Below are 23,590 nucleotides of genomic sequence, written 5' to 3' on the forward strand. Positions count from 1 at the left end.
CGCCGCCCGCCGCCCCTCGGGCGCAACACTCGCACGTACCTGTGTGGGAGGGCCCGAGCTCCCCGCCCCGCCCGGCCGCCAGACCGCTGGCGGTGCCCCCTCGCAGGGAATGGTTCGTCCCGGCTCCCCGCCGTAACCTCCCGCTCCTCCTCCCGCCCGTGCCCGGCGCGGATGCTGCCGCCCGGGATCGCCCCGCCCGGGATCGCCCCGCCCGGGATCGCGCCGCTCGGGATCGCGCCGCCCGTGAGGCGCAGCACGCGCCGCCCGCGAGCACCGGAGCGCTCCAGGACCGCCCGCCCGCGCCCCGGCAGGTGAGGTCAGGCTGAGGGGCCGGCGGGGCGCGACACCTCCTCCTCCTCCCGCGGCGGCGGGGGACAGGCTGCCACCCCCGGGGAGAGGCGGCGGAGCGGCGGCCCGCCGTGATTCAGCATCGCCGGCGGGGAAGGGAAGCCGTGTCCGGCCGGGCGGCTGCGGGGCTGCTGGGCGACCGGGCGCTGCGGGAGCGCGATCTGTCGCCGGCTCGGGGGCGATGCTGCGGGGCGGGAGCGCGGGGAAGTGCCGGCAGCCCCGCCGCTTCTCCGGGGCCCCGGGGCACACGGAGCAGCGCTGTCCGCCCGGGGCCGCGGGCAGGTGCGGCGGGAGCGCGGGCAGCCGCCCCTCGGGAAGTTTCCTCAATGCTGCGGGCAGCCCTCGCGCAGGGAGGGAGGATGACTGCGCGTGTCGCAGTGTGAGGGATAGGGAACCGGGAGGCATTTCAGGATTAAAGGTATTAATTTTCTCTTCTCGCCCCCCTCCCCCCAGTTTTTGCATGCGAAGCCCACATCGCCTGTGCGGGTGGTATCGCATGTACGGCCAGGTCTCTTCAGAGCCAGTTAAGGTTAAAATGGGATCGTCTTTTGGCAGTGGTACCCAGTGGAGGCTGAAATGTAGAACAAGTTAAATCTCTGGAGATGCAAGTCAAATATCTTCCTATGCTTTCTGTGCTTAGCTGGAAGCCCATAATCTGTGGGATCTTTTTGAATTTCTGCTGCTGAAACCACACATACTTGTAAGCAAAAGGGAAAAGCAATTGATGCTGGAATTTGAACATACCCCTGAACTCTGTGAAACTGACTTAAGGTCTCAATATTGATCGCTTTTGTGCCTTTCTTACGTATTTGTAGTTTGAGTACCAAAATTAGATTTTATTCCTTCTTAAACCCCCTCTAAACCAACCAAACATGCACATCCCACCCACCCCTAGTTCAGTATACTTTTCTGTCTAAACCCCTCATTAATTAACCAGAGTGTTAGTACCTAAGTAACATTCAGAGAAATCCTGCTGGTTCTTTGCACATATGAATGATTAGAAGTACTTTTCTCTGTCGAAATTGGTTGTTCCCCAAATCCTGCAGAGTGTCTTGAAATATACAGTGACTTGGCATCTGTAGAAGCTTTTATCCCTGTTTTAAGTGCTGTGATGGGGTTTTAGTAAAAACAAGACATGTGTCAATGGTAGTTTGAACAAAAAAAAAAAATTAGAGAAGCAGGTATTATGTCAGGGGTTTTCCTATGTGGTGAGTAAATATGTCTGTGATGACATGTGGAGCTATTACTTCTGAAGCAAGATTCTCTGGAGAAAAATGTTACAAAGCTTCAGAAAACTACATGAGCTATTTAATACAGAACATGTGGCTTCTTTATAATGACAAAATATGTTTTTACCTGCAGGTATTAGCCATATTATGCAAGAAAGTCTAGAAAAATAGTTATCAATTTTTTTTTTCCTTAGAAAAATGCCCCTATTCTAGATTTCTGATGGTTTGGATACATTCCACATATTTCCAAAGGGATCTGCCCAGCACTTTGGGAGTGTTAGAAGAGGCCAGGAGATCAAGCCTGTCAGCAGTTATTAGGTAATTATTCCAGTAATCTAACAGTCATTTTAGTAATCTGAGGCTCAGGCTTGCAATAAAAATAAAATTTGTTCCCATGGTCTTCCAAAGCAGATAGTGGTAAATTGGCAGCATAGATTTAGTCGTGGACAAGTCTGAAGAACTGGGAGATGAATTGATCAAGAAGCTGTTAGACACAAAGCCATCTTGCAGTTTTTTGTCTAGTTGGGATTTTTCTCTAAGATGTTTCCAATGCTGTATGTTGGTAATGAAAGCCATAAATAGAATTTTGAAGGTGAAATGTGGCAGATTGATGCTGACTGCTGAACGTGCTTGCCCTGAATTGTCAACGTCAAGAATGACTGAAGTATGATTTCTTGATTTTGAATCTCCATCTGTGGATATTTATTATAAATTTTAAAAGTCTCTGTAGGATATATATGGCAAATTTCTTGAATATCCACATTTTCTAATGTTCTGTGCTTTTTTTCCCCTTTTTTTTCCTTGCCTGTATTTTAATGTGTGGATTATTTTTGCATTTACTAGATACTTGCAGATGTCTCATACTAATTGAGAACACATTAATCTAAGTATGTAAATCCTTAGGAAACAAGAAATTGAAATGAAATGTTAATGTCTGAGATAGAGAAATGGATATCTTCCAAGCTACCCTGCATCTACTTTTGGAAAGCCCCTGTCTTAAAAAATGCACATGGCAGCATGTTGCAAGATAATTTTTTGATACGGGTTACTAATGTTTTTTAAATTTTGTGCTATGATTTTATCAGTGTAAAGATATCTTGTAGAAACCAACAATGCTAATTTCTCACTTCTATTTGTTTCCCCAAATCTTCAGAAAATTCCAAGTGTTTTTACTGCCTGGAAATGTTGTGGATTTTGGGGCAATCCTATGTCATGAAGACACTGAATTTTTTTGATAGGCCTTGTATCAGTCCCTGATGAAAAAGATGAATGCTTGCCAGTCTTTTTCTTTTTGATGAAGTATTTCCATCATCCATAGTTGACACAATGACTCTACAATGATCTGAGTGGGAAAGGAATAGTCTGGATTTCCCTTAAGGAGGGAGTTCATTTGGTATGGAAAGGTGCATACGAACTGTCAAAGCTATGAAATTTCACTGCAAGTAGCAACAGCACTCATATTGAAGCATATTATCTGGATTTTGTTTTTCCCTTGTGAACTTCAGAATACTTAGCCCTCGATAAATTTTTATTTTCTACATACCTAAAAGTTAATTGGAGCCATTTGAATCCTACTGATGGAAGTCAAATGGCCCTTATTAAGCACAAGGAGCTCTTTAGAGCTCCATTAATGCTTACCTAAAGTCCTGCCAGAATGATACTTTGCAGCTACTCCTTTTGTGGACATTATGAGCTTCCTGGAAAGTTTACCAGAACCAGTGAACCTTTTACACATTAATATTTAAAATACTAATGTATTTTTAAATTTAGAATGGAATTTGTTGATGCCTACTACACTGGTGGGTAAAAGAATCATTTGCAGTTGAATGCATATGTGAGGAAAAAGGTGACATTTTAAGAAGTCAGCCTTTGAACCTGGTGGGCACTAAAGCAAATGTTCCTGTTTCAGGGTTGCAAGCCCTTGAAGCCAGAATCTTTGACACCAGGAGATTCCATGGTGCCCCAGTCTACTGAATCCTCTTGTTCATGGCAGTGAAGGCAAGAACCTACAGGTTCTGTAGGGATTAAAGTAATAGCCTTTTGCCAGGAGCATTTCCCAGTTTCCCTCCTTGCCCTCTCTCTGAAATGTTCATACAGCTGTACAATATAGTTTCACGATTCTACCACATTAATTTATACTCATTTACCAACACTTTTGCTCTGCCTTGAATTCTATATATCGGGAAAAAAGCTCTAATGTATTAGAGTAAATTTTTGGCGTTGTATTTTGACAGGTTAAGTAAAGCAGACATAATGGTTCTTGCTTCAGTATCAGCTTTAATCAGAATACAGGATCTCCAAAATGAAGACCACTATATACAATTGTACTGTTTGTTTTCCCAGTGTTAAAAATTAAAGTTCAGATAATTGAAAATCTTAAAATATAGATCCACATTGTTTCAAAGGCAATATTAAAAAATATAATCACATGAGGTTTATATGAGCATTACATTCTGGGGACAGGAAAAGTACAGCTTTACAGAGAGCCCAAATTAACAATAATAATGAAAGACAAAAGAAAATGTTCTGATTTAGGGATCACTTTCCACTTTCTGGAGTGGAGTGAATGTCATGCCACTTCCCACTTACGCTTGTATTTGGTTTTGGAAGGATTCCAAATTGAAGTTTAATATGCACCACTGTCCAAGTGCACCTTAGATGGCTACATAACTGTTAATTGATAGAAAAACTGACTGCCCAAAAGAATGGAAGTGCTTTACACTGCAGCACAGGAGCCCTTTGTGGACAGCAGTAGTAAGAGAGTACTAAGTCACTCTTCAGAAGAAAGAAATGAAGACTAAATGCACTTTTCATATATAATAAATGCTGCAGAAAGAATTGAGTAGGGTGTGGGTTTCACAGTTAGACACAGCGATGTGTTGACATGTTTATTTCCATCCTTGCTTAGTAGCAAAATGCTAAATATATTCCTCTTTGGTTACATTAAAGTATGTTTCCTTTCAACTTTGTCCTTGGGTTGACATGTGTTTGTTTTATTTTTAGCACTTGAAAACCAACGCAGTTATATCCCTATAGGGTGCAGTGGAAGCACTGGAGTATAGCATGAGAAAATGAAATCAGATGCTTAATACTGAATTGTTGCAGGTGAAGAGGCAAAGATCTTGATACTAATTATGTCCACCAAAAGCAAGTGGACTGACAGGACAGAATATTGTGAGATTTGATGGGGAAATCACTCTTATCTGCTTGCTCAGAATGAACTTTTCTTGAAAAATATATACTAGAGCTATGTGATAGAAGACTATACTGCCATGCTGGCAAGGAGGCTGGGGTTGCATGTGAAATTGAGAGGGGAGGCAGCTGGGACAGCAGATCCCAACCCACCAAAGGGGTATCCCGTAGCATATGACATCATGCTTGGCAGATAAAGAGGGGTGAAGAAGGAGGAGGAGGGGGATGTTTGGAGTGATATCTTTTGTCTTCCCGAAGAACTGTTACTCATGATGGAGCCGCGGTTTCCTGGGGTGGTTGAACGCCTGCCTGCCCATGGGAACTGCTTCATGAATTCCTTGTTTACTTTTCCTGCACATGCAGCTCTTGCTTTCCCTATAAAACTGTCTTTATCTCAACCCATGACTTTTCTTACTTTAATCCTGATTCTCTCACCCATCCTGGGAGATTGAGGTGGAGGGGAGGGAAGCGAATGGTGGTGTAGTGCTTAGTTGGCAACGCAACTTAGACAGTGACAGATATTGCTCCAGAGCAGCATCCACAGGTGCAGAAAGAGGAGACAAGTAAGGGAACAATACAGAGTTAGATTTGAAAGTCTGGACACCAGTTGAGAAATCATGCAGTTAATGACCCCAAGCAGTCAATTAAAAAAGCCTATATATTACTTTGTTCTGTTGCCTCTAGGTATGAAGAGAAAATGAAAGGACATTGTGGCCTTTTTGCCAAAAGCAACACTCAGGAATACAAACTCATACAGGAACCAAGTCTTTGATATTTTATGAGAAAATGAAATAAAATTTATTAGAAATGAAAATAAAAAAGAAGATATATTCTTGTGAATGTGTGTTTGGGAAGGTCTGACACAGATAGTCAACACACCATTTAGTTTCATTGATAAATAAAAGGTCTCAGTCATAGGATGTGTATACATAATACGGTTCCAGTTGTTTGAGGACAATAGATTAATGGTACAGTTGAAGCTGGATCTCTGCAACAGCTGGATGTAAGACACCTGGAACCAAGACAGTATGAGGAGCCATGGAGAAAAGTCATTTGTGGGAAGAGACTTCAGGAGAGATGTCCAGATTTCACTCCCTGTTCTATTCTTCCACGTGAAATTGCATCTCAGTTGTTTGCACTAAGTTTCCTCCTATAAATAATTTCCTACTGTTTTGAAGTTTTTGAAGTAATTTCTTCAATTTTGGAAGCTGTACCGGGCCAGTCATGACTAAAGTACAGGCCTTAATCCTCATGAATGAGCAAACAAGAGAGACATTCTCTGTTGTTTGGAGAGAGCTTCTGCTCCTATCATTTGCACGCCAAGAGGGTAGGAAGTAAGGGGAAATACATACATTGTAGCCTTTGCACACTCTGCTCCCCAGCTGCATTCTACCTGCATTTGATTTCCAAAGGCTGGCATTTGGGCTAGTAGGGCTACCAAATGTTTATGTGAATATATCCTTTCCCATCTCACTAGAATCTATCCATAATACTTCATCTGATGCCTTGGGAGGCTACCTAGAACAGAGGCTAGACAGTGTTAAAGGAATAAAGTAGGTATTTATTAAAAAAAGCCTTCAAAGGATACAGCTCGGCAGTGAAAGAACCCGGCCAAGGCTACACCCCAGGTGGACCATGGGTCATGAGTTTTCACACTTATGTAAGTTTTGGTCCATTTACATATTGGAATTAATTGTCCAATTACAGCTTCAGGTTACGAAGTCCCTCCCTCCCAGATTGCTCTCCTCAATTCAATGTTATTTATACTTTTTGGGCCTGAAGCTGCAGCAGTGTCCTTGGTTCTTGGGATGGAAGAGGATTGTTTTGTCTGACTAAACTGTGAGGAGAACTTGCTAACACTTCGTATGAAGTTCAGAGTTATATACTAATGCAGTACAGAATCTGGATAATATGAAAGCTAAAACCTAAAGCAACACATCCTTGTAGGATAGGTATGGCAGTAGTGGTGCAGTCAGTCTTGTCTGGCACATCTGATGGGCCTGACTCCTATAAAACCAATGCAAAAGAACAGAGTGCACTTGGTATCTCCAGTTTTCTTTCATGGTTGTTATTTTTTGGTGGCTTTTGTTTATTTTTTTTCTGTGGGGGAAGAGTAATCCACTTGAACAAAGGAACTTTCCAAACCTTTTATTGTCAGATATCCTTTGTGGTCCACAGTCCATTAAAATGTACTGAACTGTCAAATCAGAGAAATCTTTTCTTAATGTAAAAGAATACTATGACAAAGAAAGGCTATCTTTTGAAGTGATGTCAGTAAACAATTCCTTATTAGTACAAATTGACATTGTAAAAGAAAACACCCACATTTGAGGAATATGAATGAATACTACAGCTATTCCAGTAAAGGATGTACCTTTTCCTCGTTCCATTTCTACACTAAATATTTCATTTGGTTTAAAAATTGATCTATAAGATTGTAATGCTGGCTTCACTGAAACCAGATAGGTTTGATTTCAAAGCTGAGATCTCATTGGTCCAAGCCTGGAGGAGAATGAGAATCTTTTTTCTTATTGTAAAATATTAACTTCTTTAGCCTTCTTCTTCACTAGTGTCTTGTGTTATTGTGATCTTGACCTCTTAATTCTATGCTTGGAGAAACCATTGTCCTGGTTACAGTAGCTCATATCCCTGTTAAATCTCTTTCCAGTCAATGAGTCATTTTCTGGTTTTAGATTTTACTTCTTGTTAGCTTATTGTTATGACTAAATCCTGCTTTCTTCCCACGATTCTTGTCACTAAGTAAAGTGGGAAATAATGCATTCTTTTCTTATAGCATGTATTGTGCCTTTGTCTTGCCACTCAAAACACAGGGAGAAAATACCTAGAAAGGGTTAAGAAAGAGGTCTGAAAAGCTCTTGAGATGGGCTAAATGGGAAGGAGCTGCTGCTGCAGCAGGTCTTTCCCTGGTGTATTACTGCCTGAAACTGTATCAGCTGTCAATTATTGATAGAAAAGCCTGTTTCCGGAGGGCTGACTCTTCAGACAGTTTCAGCAATGCAACACTAACAGTAAGTGATTTCATTTTGCTACTTCCACTGCAGAATTATTTTAAATCTGTTTCTATATCAGTGGGAGGTCCTGGTATGACTGTGTATTCTGCAGTATGTAATCTTGTCATCTAAATCCATGATAAATAAATGTTTTGCACTCTCAGTAATTGTATGCAGAAGAATTTGGTATATCACCCTGCCACATGCTGCTGCAAAGGTTTTGTTTGTTTGTGATTTTTTGTTTGTCTATTTTTCACTATGACTCTCTACTGCAGACTATGTTAATTGAAATCCAGTGCCTTCAGTTCGAATGCTCATGCATTCTGTCCACCACATATATTTTGCAATGAGTTCTTTTTCCAGGATTCTTGTTCCTTTTCTTTATTTTTTTATGCTTTTTCTCATCCATCCTTGAGCTTGCAGTTTATCTTTGCTTATAGCAGAGAACTAGATTCAGTAGCATCTACTGAATGCAGTAAATTGGGAACCATTAGTTGGACAAAATGTACTTGTGGAGAGCAGCATGACACACTTTCTGTGGCAGTGTATCTGTATATCACCTGCACAGTAATCCCTGTTTCTAAACATGTGAATCCTGCATGAGCTCTGGAATATGAAGTCCTGCCCCTAGACAGCCAAGCAATTCTAAAAGTGATACCTGAAGCTTGTAATCATTGTCAAGAAAGAGGGAGATTTGGAGGCAACTCAGTAAGTTTGAGCTGTAATTTCTGCTGTGAAATGAAAGTTTGATTTAAATGGACTCTGGTTTTGACATGGGTGAGACCAGACTCTTAATTATAATTCTGAATTGTGTCATCAGCAGGTCTGTCCTGGAACTGAAACATGAAAAGTCAATAGAAATATCTATATTTACCTCACTAGGTTACAGAGAAAATCCTTTATGGTTGATCTAATTTATACTATAGACTTGAGAAAAATGATGTATTTTTGTATGCATCTTCAGAATGACAGAACTGGGAAATTTCCTGAAGAATGCTTTTTCTTCCTTTGAGAAATCAAAGAAGCTAAAGAAATTGGGAAGAAGTTTCGTGTTTGCGAAGTAATATTCAGAGTCTTGCATCAACAGCCAACTATGAATGTCAGTTTATTCTCCTTTTTTTTTTTTTTTTTCTATTTGGTATCAGTTGTGATCTCCTCTGTTCTCACTTGTATTGACACTTTGCATGAAACTTTTTCTGAAAGACTTATTGTTTTAGTTATTAGGTGTGTTATAATTTTTCTATACCTTTGGATTTAAAAATGCCTTTGACCTAGTTTGGTGCTGTTCCTTTTTTCCTTGTGTGCGGTTGTAAGGCAAATATGCTACTCTCTGGCTACAAATATTCTTTTATAGTGTGAAGGGCATGAGATGTCTGAGAGAGTCAGAAGCACAAAAGAATGAACTTCATAATTTTCTGCCTTGGATAATATGATAAAGAAATAAAAAAGTATGTGGCTCAGTTCCCAGTCATGTTTTATTTTGTCTGGCAGTGATGTATGTTGCTATAACATAATAAGAAATTATTGTGTTTGTTTCTTTTGAATATTTGAAAAGCAGTTAGCTTTGCAGCCAGCATGCATTTGACTTTGTAAGTTTGTGCATTTTTTTTTCCATTGTGAATACACCTTTAAAAAATATAAGATTAAAGCAATGGAAAATAAAATTGAGTCTTGCTAAATGAGTGGAATATCCCAGTACTCCAGCCTCTGTTTGAGGACTTCTATTTCAGGATAATTTTCAAGTGTAGCTCTTAATCTTAACCAACATTTTTTAGAAAAATTAGAAAGAAAGAAAGAAAGAAAGAAAGAAAGAAAGAAAGAAAGAAAGAAAGAAAGAAAGAAAGAAAGAAAGAAAGAAGAAGAAAAGTGATACACATATGCCAGAACCACTTACTTTTTAAGTGTAGCTTTTTGGGACTTGACCAAGATGGAGGACAGGACTAACCATGATATTGTTCCAAACTGCGAACACTGGTCTGCTATGATAAAAGCAATGGAGGCAATAGTCATGCTTAGGGCAGTTATATCCTCAGATTTTGGAATTTTTTAAAACTACATTAAAAAGCTCTGATGCTATTGTCACTATGGGCTCTGCAGCTCAGAGATGCTGCGTGATTACTCAATGGATAAACTACTGAATACTACAGGGTTACCTCAGTAATGCTGTATTTTATCATTCAGAAAGTATGTTATCCTGATCCTATTAGTTCAGGCAAATCCCAGAAAATTACTTTTTGTAGGCTATTTTTCATGTCTTAAGTAAAAAAGCTAGTGTGTATAAAGTCTGGTGCACTTTTCTCTCTTATTTGGGTATTCAAAGTATTCAATTTAGGATCAGTATTTAAGACGTTATTTTTCTAGGCTTTGTGACTACATGCCATGTTTCTCTACAGGTGAGGAGTATTTGCACAAAATATTCCTATAGTAGGATAATGGAGTCTCATCTCACTACTGATGAGGACAGTGACTCTATTTAGATCCCCTACAATGGATAAAATAGCGTGACACAGAGGGTTTGGAGCCAATCCAGCCTTTTAAGGGAATTTCTATAAATCAGGTCAATTCATTTAAAGAAGATTCTGAGAGCTCATGTCCTTTTGAAACTGCTTGATGTTCTCCTGTTTTCATGTGCAAAAATATTTTCAAATCAGTGATACCCCACTGAGCCCCAAGTACTAAGCTGTGGGGAGGAAAGCATGGTTTTGTGAAATGTTTTGTAGCTGCTGGGGTTTCTGCTTCATTTATTAGCTGTTTGCAAACTCTTATGAGCACAGTGTTGGCTGCAGTAGTCTCAGTGATATTGTAGGCCAGCTGTGAATATTTCTGTGTCACTTGTTCTTTACAGAGCAGAAGTTATGTGACAGTCATTAAAATGTTAGAGGTCTACCAACACTCATACAAGCACGCAAATATTGCCAGTGGAGCTGAGCAAATGGTTTCATAGTTGTTGATGTCAGGATAATGTGATAAAGATTTTGTTGATCATGTAAGAGCACCTTTCATGGTTAAGAAGCCTTTGGATAAATGTTTCTTGTGATTGCAAGAAACTTTTTTTGGGTGATTTATTCAAGACCTGATTATTGTCTTAACATTTGCACATCGGGCGCTGAAACTACAGGCTTATGTCTGCCAATTTAAATTTCAGACTGCTGTGGGAGTGTCACCCTTGTTGTTAAACTAGAAAACAATGTTATGTGGCAGCATGTGAATTAGGATGATGTAATCTTCAATCAGAGTTGTCGTGGGCCGTGTGTGAGGATTGCAGCCCATGTCTAGTGATGCTGAAATGAATCTGTGAATCGCAGGCTTGTAAAATATGAGATGAAATGAGGCAGACCAACACAGGGCTGAGGTGTGGCTCTTCTGATACACAGAACTCTGTAGAAATTAATTTAACCATATTTGTGTTCCTGTGGTTCTGAGCTTGAGGTTGTTTTCACACTAAGCCAGTTCTGCCAGCTTGAAGCAAGGGAGGGAGAATTTGATGTGTGAAGAGGAATGGTCTAAAGATATCTTTTTCTCTTTTTTCTTCTTCCCCAAGATCCTTAGCAAATCTCTCCCCAAGGTCTATTTATAATATAATGAATCACTGCAAACATATCAGCTTCATTAAAGGATTAGTGCTTTTTATGCTAAGACAGCTCTGCTGATATATGTAAAATGTTAAGTTGTCCTATCTTGTAGATCCCTAAGGCCTCTAACTCTTACTAGAGAAATAAATCTTTTGAGAAGCGCATGATAGAAAAAGAAAGGAGTAGTATAATTCCAGCAGTGATTAGTGTGTGGTGTACACAGTTTAAAGCACCCTGTGATAGCTGCTGGTGTGTGTTGACATGCCGTAATGAAGAGCATGGATCGCACACTGCAAAGTCAAAAGCAAAGCAGACATGCTCCCACAGGTACCACAACTCAAATTCCTCTTTTAACGCTCTCTTGTTTACCTTTCCCCCGACCAAACCCACAATTTTAATGTCACGCCTCAATATTACTATAACACAGAATCATTATGAAACATTATCATTTTTGTTTTGTTTATTAAAGGCCATGGCTGTCTCATCACAGAGTGTTGGCCCTTAGCCTGTGTCAGTCCATCAGTGAGTGTGGCTTTGGTGTGCATTCGGTCCTCAAGACAAAGCAAACAAATGTCCTTGGCTGTTTGGGTCAAGGGGATGCTTCATTTGAGGTGATGGGGGTCCAGCCCTCCTGTGGCCATGGGTGTCCAGCCCCTCAGCTGTGGCCTGCAGAGCTGATGTGGCTCAGGCTCTAATGGTGTGTGTGTTTCTGGGCTGCAAATGCCTACAGCACACCAAATTTTAAATCAATGTTAAATGCTGTATTAAATGAAGGTGGAATGGTTGTATATAATATATTTATATAAAACCATTTCATACATACATACATATATATATAAAAAATAGTAAAAAATGGTTGTATATAATGGTTCTATAGTAAATAGAGATTGGATTCCATTCAGCAGTCTTCAGTGGAACTTACTATAGTCAGGGCATAGGAATACTTTATGTTCCAGAGTTAGTGAAATGTCCTGCTGTCAGAGTTGTGGTGTTATTGACACTTAGTGAAGTGGTGAACAGTAGTACAAGATCTATGCATTGTCTCTGCTTTTTGCTGGCAGAGAGTAGAACATGAAAGCTGATATTTTTCTAGCAGCAAGTGACAGAAATATGTCTTTTCTGAAATTTAGATTTTACTGTAATAAAGCATTGTTGCACTTGCTTGTTTGAGCTATTTTGTCAATATTTTTCCTTGCAATTATGAATGTTAAATAATGCTTATATGAAGTTCACAGCATTTTATTTTTGAATTATTGATTTGTAAGTCATGCAGATTCTTTTCTCTTGCCTTGTCCATTAATTTTTTTTCTATGTTTTGCTGAACACGTAAAAGATTCAAACCTTGACCTTTTACTGTACTTTTCTAATTCGGTCTCACTTTCTTTGATGGTCCTTGTTCAATACTTAAATCATAACTATGAAACAATATAGTACTCAATTTGCTAACAGTCTGAAATATGTTATCATATTAGAAAGGGCTTTTGAAGGGTGAAAGTGAGCTAACAGATAGTCACATTGTGTGCTCTGCTATGAAAGTCACTATGGAGGTCATTTTTTAAACAGAAAATCAATCTTCAGATTTGAAAGATTTGACATTGATTTAAATTTGGCCAGTGATTTGAAGTTTCATTTTGGAAAATGGATGAATGAAAAAAGAAGCAATATTACTTCAAGACAACAGTGAAAATAAAAAAATTGCTTCTATGCTCGGTTGTGATCTCTGTATTTTGTGGGTAGGAGGTGATTAATGCCTTTGAAACTGTGATGTGAAGCTTCCACCATTTTAACAGCTTCTAATCCATTTCCTGTTTTCTGCATCAGGGACTCTATACTGATCATTTAATGGACGTTTTGTGATATTAAACAATGAAAAATTTCAATCCAAAGCTGTGAAGTGCAAAGTCAGGAGAAGACCTAAGTGCAATCTGCTGTCAACTAACACTGCAGAGCTCCCAGGGCTGTGTGCCACTGTGTGTTGCTGAGCACTGAAGGGTCATCTCCTGGCAGGGCTCCAGCCATTTAAGATAACACACTATGGATTGGCTTGGTAGTTTGGTTTGGTGGCTTAGGGGAATGTTAGAAGCTTTAGAAATGCTGGCCATTCAGATAAAGCAGCTCAGAGAGTTGTTTTATAGAACTGCATGATTTGAAAAAAAGTTGTGTAAATCATGCTGGTTTGTATTCCTTTGTAGCTTGTATCTGTCCATTTAGCAAAGCAAACACCTGAGAACTGTGTACATTCTCTTTATCTGAAAGAACTGCTGTATAAGGGTCTCGTCTCTTTGATGGTGGGAATGAAGGATGTTTAAATTAATGGACTTTTTTTGACTTCAGAAAATTTTGAACCAAACCCTAATTACATGCAATTTTAAGCCAGCTGACAGCCTTTTAAAAACAAGCTTGTCACTTTGACATATCAAGCCTGAAAATGAAGATTACTTTTTGCATGTAGAATTTCTCTATAAGAGTGAGAATTTACCACCAAATTGTTCTTTGAACATGTAACAATGAAACTGCTATGCTTGTTTGTAGTAGGAACACTTCAACACACATTCTGTTAGGCCATGTATTTAAAAAATCATGAAAACGTAGGAGACTTTTAATTCTGCAGTTTCATTACTGAAAATTGTTATTATCTTGCTGATCATGGTCCTGGAGAAGGCATTTTTCTCTATTATAATTTCTGTTGATTTCCTAATCTCATTTTGAATCTGCATTTTCTATCTTAATTCCAGATCAACAGTAGATTATAGGTTTGCGTAACTGTAATAAGTAGCCCACCTCTCACTAAGGAGTGTCCAGAATTCCAACTCTAAGATCTAAGGATAATTGACTTAAATGTTAGATTGAAAAAACCCCCGAACTCAGATGTTTGCTAGGTCAATGCTCTGAGGACTATGTTCACATCTTCCTTTTTCCTGTTTCTGTGACATTTTTGTTAATTTAATTTTCTGTCTAAGTGAAGAGTGGGGATTGCAGCGCTGTGATGATGTCTTTCCATCCTTGTGGTCACCTGCCCAGTTCTGTAACTGGATCTCCAGTGTGTCTCCATTTCACTGTGAAAGCTCCTTATGTCAGGAGATTTGTGGGTTTCCTTCCAGCTCTTCTGCATTTCCAGACACTTGTGACAGCACTGAGTAAATTGCACTAATGGGCTCAGAGGAAAGCAGTCTGCTAGTTTAAAAACCTCTTCTAAAATATTCCATTGTGGATGAGTGAATACTTCTCTGTACCCAAAGAATTCAGGAAATTACCCTGACAATTCATTTTTCACCTAGGCATGTAGGATGTTAGCTGTCTTTGAAAGGTCTTGTCATATGTACCATGGCTGAAGATCTGATGTCTTGGTTTCTGTTCATGTATGTAAAGTTATAACCCCTAGAGCTTTTCGATCTGGGCACCAATAGTGTCACAATTGCTTAGAAGGAAGGAAGTTCTCATTACAAACAGTACACTGAGTGATGTGTGGAGCATGGAGTATTTTGTAGCAGGTGATTCTTCCATTCTGAGCGATTAAATATATCAGATTAAATCATTTTAGATGTGCATATGCAATCTAGTCTTTTTTTCTTAAGGTGCACAGTTGTGGTTTCTTAGTTACTGGTATAATCCAAACTAGACTGAAGAATCTCATTGACTTGAGTTGTTTGGAAGAGAATCTCAAATTGCACTACCTTATTTTCAGTTTGAATTTGACTCTCCCTGCTCATTTTTGATCTGATTAATTAAACCTTTTCCTGGGATGCTTATTGTTTGGGGAAAAATAAAAGGGGTGGGGGGGGTCTAATGACATACAGTTACTATTTAGAGATTAAAAACTTTCCAGACTGCATCAAGACATGAAGTGAAGGTTCATGAAAGGCAGAGGTCACTTGTGAGTAGTCTGGAGAAAAAAAAACTAAGCAAATTAGAGAGGAATTTGTTAAAAAAATGCCTACATATGATCTAGGCCAGAAGAATATTTTCCAGGCAATTTACTAATTTATTGTGATACACTTAATTTGTGTAACAGCATAAAATACAATTTACTTTGAATTTCTGGAATATATTACAGCTTGTCAAAGAATCATTCTATTAACTAGGAAACCACTTCTTTCCACTGTCCCCTGTTCTTTACCAAGGCACTCTCATATCTTGCTCAGACTGTTCCTTTAAATAGACTTGAGCATCTGCTATGTTCTCTGTCTGTGTGCAACATTTACCTCTCCAGAAAGAGTATCCTGCCTCTCCTGTTCCTGGAGGAAAAAGGATTCTTTTCTTTTCTTTTCTTTTCTTTTCTTTTCTTTTCTTTTCTTTTCTTTTCTTTTCTTTTCTTTTCTTTTCTTTTCTTTTCTTTTCTTTTCTTTTCTTTTCTTTTCTTTTCTTTTCTTTTCTTTTCTTTTCTTTTCTTTTCTTTTCTTTTCTTTTCTTTTCTTTTCTTTTCTTTTCTTTTCTTTTCTTTTCTTTTCTTTTCTTTTCTTTTCTTTTCTTTTCTTTTCTTTTCTTTTCTTTTCTTTTTCCCTTTTTTTTTTTTGTCTCCTGTGCCTTTCTGGGACAGGATTGTGTGCAATGTATCTCTCCTACTGTCACTCTCACACCTTTGCCAGGCAGCTGTAAAGATAACATCTCATCTTTTTTTTCCCTGTAGAGCACTTTTAGTCAAAGTGCTAACCTGATGAAGATGCATTCGTTTCTTCTTCACACATCTTTCTCCATTTATATGTTAACCATTTAACCATTTTTGTTCAGCTACCCTTGAATCTGTATGGTTGAGCAACAAACCTTCACCAATTTATGTGTATCAGGATTTTCAGGAGGGAAATGGTACTTGCAGCAGGAACTGCAATCTTTTTCTGCCTGAGTATGAATTTAGAATTCAGCTGGCTTGCTCCAAAAGTCCCAGTTTGAAAATAGAATGCTTAATTCTATGTTATTAATCTCTTAGAAACAGGTCTTTCAGGTAGATAGATTACTAGTGAGATATGCCTCTGCATTATTGTAGCTCAACGTGGGTTATAGGTTATGCTTATTTTATAAGCAAAAACTTGTTACAGGTATAAGAACTGACTCAGAATTTGATGTAATCATAACCTGACAATGCTGCTGCTGTTACTGTGCATGATCTGGGTGAATCCTGCAATCAGCTTTGGCCTGTAACTGGTAAAGGCTGCCTGCAGAGCAGTCTGTGCTGCAAGTCTTTTCCTTCAGCTGAGCTCTGACCTGAGAGTAGGGCTTGGCAATAATAACAAATCAGAAGATGTGAGCTAGAAAAAAGTGCCTGGGGAGGACCTGGGTCAGAGAACGAAGTAACTTTGGGATGATTTCTGCTGTATAGAATTTAAAAAGACGTGTTGGAGCTTGTGGCTGTCAGGGCCTATGCTCTGCTGTGTTGCCTGTCAGTGCTGTCTGAGTGTGCTCTCTTCCTTCCAGCTCCCCCCCTCAGCAGCAGCCCTTCTTGTATTGCTCTGAGAGGTGTATTCCTGTCTCTGCCAAGTGATCCATTCCTCTGGTTAGAGAGTTGTTCATCTAAAGGGCAGTTAGAGGAGCAGTTTACCTAGGAAGACTACAGCTTCCTCAGCAGGCTGGTGTTAGGTTTTCTTGCTGTAGACTTGGAACATCTCATGCTACTGCACTGGGGATGGACAAAACAGGGAGGTCTAAACAGGGGCAAGTCTACTGCTCCCATGGCTTAGCCTACAATTCACAGCATCAATTCACTGCTCTGGATTATGTATCCTCCCAGATGAGATGCAGTGTCTCTCATCTGTCACTTGACATGGTGGAAGAAAAGCTGAGACTGTCCCATTTCACTGGACCTTATTTGCCCTTTGGAAAGGAACAAAGGGAAGGACTACATCCTCTGTAAAATATTTTGGAAAACTAATGGTTTAGAACTGCTGGTGCTTTGGTTTTAAGTGAAATGGTTGGTTGAAAATGGGCTACTGAAGAGAATTCAAGCAGTTGCAAAACAATTTTGAATTATTACACATCAACTTAGGTCAGAATACAGTTTAACTTCATTGGTATGGAATGGTGCTTTTGAAAAGTTAAAATCCTAAAGTAAGTTTGAGTACAGAGTACAGTCCCATTACTTCATTTTCCATATGGCTGAACTACTAATTGTCCTTAGAGTAGTCTAAAGGTGGCCATAAATCTTTAGTATCAACTCATGTATGTGTACTTAAAAGTTGACTGGTCACAGACATTGAGTGTTGGTACATGCTATTCAGACCCTAGAGAGTATTCTTTTGAGAAGAATAGAATAGTGTATATCTAAAGAAAAGCAGTAATTCAGCAGTATGGTGCAGTTTGGAAAATTATGGTCCACCTTCAGAGTACAGTGTGTTATAGTAACTTGGGGCAGATAATTTTCTGTAAGATGAATGAAAGTTCTGTGAGCTGCTTGCTTTTTATTAGCATATCATGGCTTGTAAATCATGCTTTGTTAGTAAAGGGCTGGCATTTCTCACAGGGCCATGTTAGTCCTCTTATCATTCTTCCAAATTTATTAGAAGTTTTTAGTCAGTACAGCAAAGAAACAACGGCCAGGCATTTTTGTACATTCATAGAAGTCCTTAATTGGCTAACAGATGTACTTCAGTATTATTCCCAGAAACTAAACATGTCTTGTACTCTGGTGGTATTCTTAGCCTGAGAAACAGATAACATGCAATAGCCAGTGAGTCACTGTGCCCAGCACTGCTTTTCCTTCACAGCAGTTTTAAGGAGGACAAATGCTTTGCTTTCCCAACTCTGTGTCTAATTTTAGTATGCCAGTGGGCCCGAGGACTTTCAGGCCACCTTCTCAGATAATGTCATCCAAAACATTCAAACTTCAAAATGGCTGGGTGTTACTGCTGTGCTGACATTATATCTGTGTATAAAACAGCTCCTGTTCTTTGTGGATAAATACACAGGGGCACTAAATGGACGTGAGGGAGATTTGTCTTGTTACAATGCAGAATTTGGCTCTTGGTACATTTGTGATAGTCATAAGAGAATCATAATCTGTTCTTTTTATCCTTTTGCATTACTGGGCTGTTAAGGGTAAACGTCTGTCTTGAAAGGAAGTTAGATCTTGCAGCTCAAAATATCTGCTTTTATATTTTCTGAAAAGGTGGGTGACTTGTCCAGAACATACTTGCATCTCTCCCTCTGTTGTGTGCACACACACAGAAAAAGAAAAAATGTGGATTTCTAAGTAACGTTTTTAGTAATTTCGTTAATGGACATTTGTCCGGTCTTATGACTACATATATTTGGCATCATAAGTCATGGCTGAATTTGACTTTGCTGTAGTTTTCTGCTATTTATAGTAGAAAAAAAAATCCCTTGTGTTCTCTTTAAAGCTATTTGAGTCTTGCAATCACCAAAAGCAGCAATATAAACTGATCTAAAGCTAGTGTGAGGAACTTTAGCTACACATATAACTGCAGAAAGGAAATGAAAGCTTTTAAAGATCAGTAACACGTTATACTGTAACATATTATATGTTATTATATGACATGATTCTATCAGTAACATATTATGTTTTGAAAACTTGTAGATTTGTTTGAGGCGGCCTGCCAAAGACAGCACTTATTTCCTTGCAGACGTTGGTATATCAGTGTGCATGCCCAAAGTCATGTAGCAGTGTGTTTAGAAGTGATGTATTCCCAAGGTTTTTTCCTAATATTTTAACCCATTGTTCTTATGTGCTTAAGCTGGACCTAAAAAACTTTTTAATAAGTGTGCTTTTTCATGTAGGGCTGTACTCATAAGGGAAAAAAAGAAAGGAATTTTGTATAACTGTAGATGTAAAAAATACCATTTTATGTAAATAAATGCTCACTTTAAAAGCTGAAAATTTCTGTTTGTCAACCCAAAATGTATTCAAATTATGTCTGTTGTGTCATGAAGTGATCGTGAAACTGCAGCTGCATGCTTACTGGACAATTGCTTTTCAAAAAATTGAAAAGTGAAAAGAGGGAACAGGTTGTTAGTGTGATTTCAGTTATTTCCCATTTGGTACTAAAAACCTATCACACAGTAGGTCTGATTTTAATTTTTTACACAACATCTGGTTTAAAATGACTGAATTCATTGAGCTTTGTGGAGATAGAAAGTGGAAGTATTGATTGAATTCAGTGTTACCTCTTTTCATGTCCAAAATGTCTCATACCTAAATGAAAATCAGAAAAAGAGGTAATATAATTTCATTTTGAAAATTAACACCACAGAATTATTTTTCTAGAAAGAAAATAATTGAACTGCAATGAAAAAATTTTGTATTTCAATAGCTTGATCAATCTTCTAAGATAAGCAATTCTTTATACATGCAATTGAAAGTGTTTTCATATTTCATTTCCTCCTATTTACTTTTTTTTTTTCAGGGTTTGTCTATGACAAAGTCTCTCTTACTTTTATTTTGACACAGGTATCTATCCATTCCAGAACAAATATTTTCTACAATCAGACACTGAAATGGCATGACTGGAGTTTTAAGTAATTTGGCTTTGACAACTTCACCGTTTACTGAGAACTTGGAACAGAATTTGAACTCTGTTTCTGCACTATCCTAGGTTATAATGCCATCCTTTCCTAATGAGGGAGGTATGGTAGTCTTGGATTTTTAATATACCCTATGAATTATTCAGTATGCTTGTATCTATAAATTGTGATAGAGTACTGTTTGTATTTTTAGTTAATTTGCGTATGTTATTTGAGATATAAAATTTTTGATAGTTACAACATTATTTTTCAAAGATAACCATGGAACTGCTCCTGTGACTTTGAGTTCGGAACTACCCTATCAGAGCACAATTAAAAGAAAAGTCAGAAAGAAGAAGAAGAATGGAGTCATCACTGCCAATATTGCTGGCACAAAATATGAAATTGGTAGGAAGCTGAATATTTTGTTTTCATCCTCTTAGCCTTTGATGTGAGAAAATTACTGATAAATGGAGTGAATTAATGGACTTTGCGCCAAGCTGACAGTGAGACATTTCTGAAAGAGTTTCTTTTATAAGAAACCTGGGGTTTTCTTGTAACATTTAATTCATAACTTTGAATACTGTGCTTCTATTAATCCCCATTTGTTACTCATATTAGTTCCCACTTGTTACCTTGAAATGTAAAAACTTAAGTAATCAAGAAGACTGTGGAAGAACCTTCTAAATATGTGTTATGTATGTGTTTGGAAGTTTACTTAAAGCCTTGAAAGATGAGCAGTGTAAATTCAATGTTAAATACTTTAATTATTATACAGAGGCTTCTCAATAAAATCAGTTGATGTTTTGTATTTTAATGTTTGGTACTAAAATATTTTTTTCCTAGAATCAGAGTTATGCATGGCACATAATCAGTCCTTTTTTAAAAATTAAAATAATGCATGTATTTGCTTTTGCAACACTGTACCTTGTCTAAGGAGGCATTTTTGTCCCTAACTGCAGTGACACTTATAGTCATCACTGTTTTAAAATTAACTTATGGCATAACCAAATGTAACTGCTGTACAAGAGGATTTTTGCTGGATGATTGGGGAATACCTTGAAGCTCTTTGCAGTTCCTATCAGTGGTTGTGCTGATTCCTGCCTCACTATAAGATGCTGTATCTTTGTAATGGCAGGTTTGCAATAGACTGATGGAAATATTGCAAGATAAATAGCTTGCCATGCTAACATTGTTCTCAGACAAAGGGTTCTATATCGGAAGTGTTAAAAATCTTAATTGATTTTTTAAATGTTGAAAATTAATCTATTTTAGAGAGTCAAAATAGTCCCTAAGTGTGTGATTCCTCCACAGTGCGTGTAGTAATACAAGAAATGGGATTTGTGAAAACGCGTGATGAAGATGAAACGGCAAATCTTATCTGGAGTGACTGTGCTGTGCAGCAAGAGAAGATTGCTGAGCTGCGGAACTATCAGGTACAGTGGTAAGATTTTTGACATGTTTCAATAAACTGCTTCACTCTGAAATGCTCAGTAATTGTCTGCAACTGCTCAGTTCCATTTGTGTGGAGGGCAAAAAAGCCCCACACAAACCACAACCAACCAGGCTGCATTAAGGCTGTACCACTGCGTAGCTTAAAATCCTCTTCTCTTTTCTAGAGTTATATGTTCTTACCACTTGGAAACTGGTGTGTAAATATTTGGGACTGTTCTTTCATGCTTTTTTCTGCCAGTTGGGTGTTGTGAAAGATCAATTTAAAGAAGATAACAAAACATCATTTACAAGTTTCTCATAAGCTTTGAAGCAGTAAGTTAGCTACCAGAGCTCTCTCCACAGTCCTGTGAATAAATATTTTGGTTTTATACCGTTACCTTGTGTTTGCATTCTTTGTTTCTTGATAGTTTTGTGAATAAAAGTATGATAGTCTCATGTATGAAATTAAATCAATGGGCACTTACATTGATGGAAGAGCATACAACTTGCAGCATCTTTAGCATTGCTAAAAATACGTAGGATAGTGTAATATACTATCCTCAATAATTTGAATGTAACACTACTTGTGTTTGCCTGAGCATGCAGTTGAATGTTTTAAATGATTGTAATTAAGTATGCCGGAAAAACTAAAAAGTTTCAATTAATTTTCTTTTCTTTTTTCTCCTTCCTCAGAGAATCAACCATTTTCCAGGAATGGGAGAGATATGCAGAAAGGATTTTCTGGCAAGAAACATGACTAAGTAATATTTCTTTTAATATTAAGAAGTTTTCCAGCTGTAATATTTAATGCAATAATATACAGAACTATTGCTTTTGAGGTTCAGTTTTTTTTTTTTTTTGTTTTGTTTTGTTTTGTTTTGTTTTGTTTTGTTTTTTTTTTACTAAGAAACTAGGAGAGGACCAAGAATAATTTCCAAGGTTTTTTAATAACTTTAGCTTTGGTCCTGGATCTGTAGTGTTATAAATGGGCAGGAGACAATGTTTCCTCCTTAATTGCCTTTATTGATTCCAGCTCTTAGGAAGGGGGGGGTCTCGAGGGTGGCTTTGTCTCTGGCTTCCGCCCCTCCTGCTCGGACCTACACCGCTGAGGAGGAGGTGCAATCCATTCTGCAGCTCTCGCCGCAGAGCGGGAGTTCTCCTTCTCGCAGGAGTCCCAGAGAACTGTCTTGGCTCGCACTGAGCCCAGGGATGTCCCGCTCTCTAAGTACTTTTGAAGTTACAGCGAGATACAGGAGATTGTCCATACATTCTTCCGGGTGTTGCCAGTTCAGTACTGTCCTTCGCAGATCTAGATTCTGAGTTGGCTCGTTTCCAGTAGGAGTTTTTGATATCGATTTAGTCCCATCATGCACCTGGGCTTTGTAATTTATATACTCGGGCTGGCACTGGCGAGCAGGGGGGTCGGCGTGGGCAGAGAGTAGCTGGAGGGGAGGCGGAGAGTAGGCGGAGAGTAGCCGGAGGGGAGGCGAAGACTAGGCGGAGAGTAGGATTCTGAAGGACGAGTCTGGAGCAACAGGGCGGAGAGGAGACAGAGTCCTGCTGAGGAAACTGAAATGGGGGGAACGGCAATGTCGCGGGGGGAAACAGCAGCAGTCTTACCTAACGGGGAAGTGATGGGAAAAGTTAGTAGGATTTTTAGGGCAGAGAGTACAAAAATGAATACAAACAGGTTTTAATACAGGTTTTTACAATTTTTAAACTTACTTTGACCTTGACTTTATAACTTTGTAACTACTTAACATTTCAGAATTGTTCAGACTTCATTTCTCACATGTAGTATTGGAGTGGGCTACTTTATTTCTCCAATTGACTTCCATGGAATATTATGTGGCTTCACTTTTCTGTCTAAACATTGCAGAACATAGATGAGTCTTGAACTACTGTGCAATAATCCTAATACATAATACACCCATATATATATCCCATAATAGTAGAAGAGAAAAAATAGCTGTATGTGGCTGGATAGTGCATCTGAACTATCCTGTGCAATGTGCTCTAGGACAACCCCGCTTCTTCTGGGAGGCTGGACCAGAGGACCCACTGAGGTCCCTTCCAATCTGACCAATTCAGTGACAGTACTTGTCTAAAATAATTAATGGCTATATTTTTGTGTATATCAAATTTAAAAAATATAATCATCTTACTGTTTATATAAGAAATTAGTCAGGCTCATTTGTTGAATTTCAAATTCTCCTCACTCTAGTGGAATAAACTGGGTTCTGAGGAATTATCCTAACTGAGAATCTCTGAGTAAGACTTGTAAGAAAACAATACTGAATAATGATCTGATAGCCTGGTAGTAAGGAAGGGTTTGAGGGTAAATATATGTCAATAT

General features: G+C 38.6%; 1 protein-coding gene across 4 annotated transcripts in view; it reads left to right on the top strand.

Moving 5' to 3' along the window:
• Positions 1-203: 203 nt before the first annotated feature.
• TTLL7 (tubulin tyrosine ligase like 7) overlaps positions 204-23,590 on the top strand; it is a 65,972-nt gene continuing 42,585 nt past the window's right edge. For 3 of the 4 annotated variants that reach the window (XR_010722469.1, XM_066192570.1, XM_066192568.1), the window contains exons 1-5: positions 204-311; positions 19,748-19,923; positions 20,077-20,208; positions 21,115-21,236; positions 21,928-21,995. Coding sequence is in view for 3 of the 4 variants with exons in the window: in XM_066192570.1 (XP_066048667.1) it covers positions 19,899-19,923; positions 20,077-20,208; positions 21,115-21,236; positions 21,928-21,995 (347 nt within the window). In the remaining variant the exon portion in view is untranslated. Of the gene's footprint in view, positions 312-1,757; positions 1,896-19,747; positions 19,924-20,076; positions 20,209-21,114; positions 21,237-21,927; positions 21,996-23,590 lie in introns of those variants that run through there. The other variant, XM_066192569.1, reaches the window with a different exon arrangement.

The sequence above is a fragment of the Chamaea fasciata genome, unplaced genomic scaffold (genome assembly GCF_029207755.1).
Source record: "Chamaea fasciata isolate MVZ Bird 193981 ecotype frontalis unplaced genomic scaffold, bChaFas1.0.hap1 SCAF_10, whole genome shotgun sequence".
Lineage (NCBI taxonomy): Eukaryota > Metazoa > Chordata > Aves > Passeriformes > Sylviidae > Chamaea > Chamaea fasciata.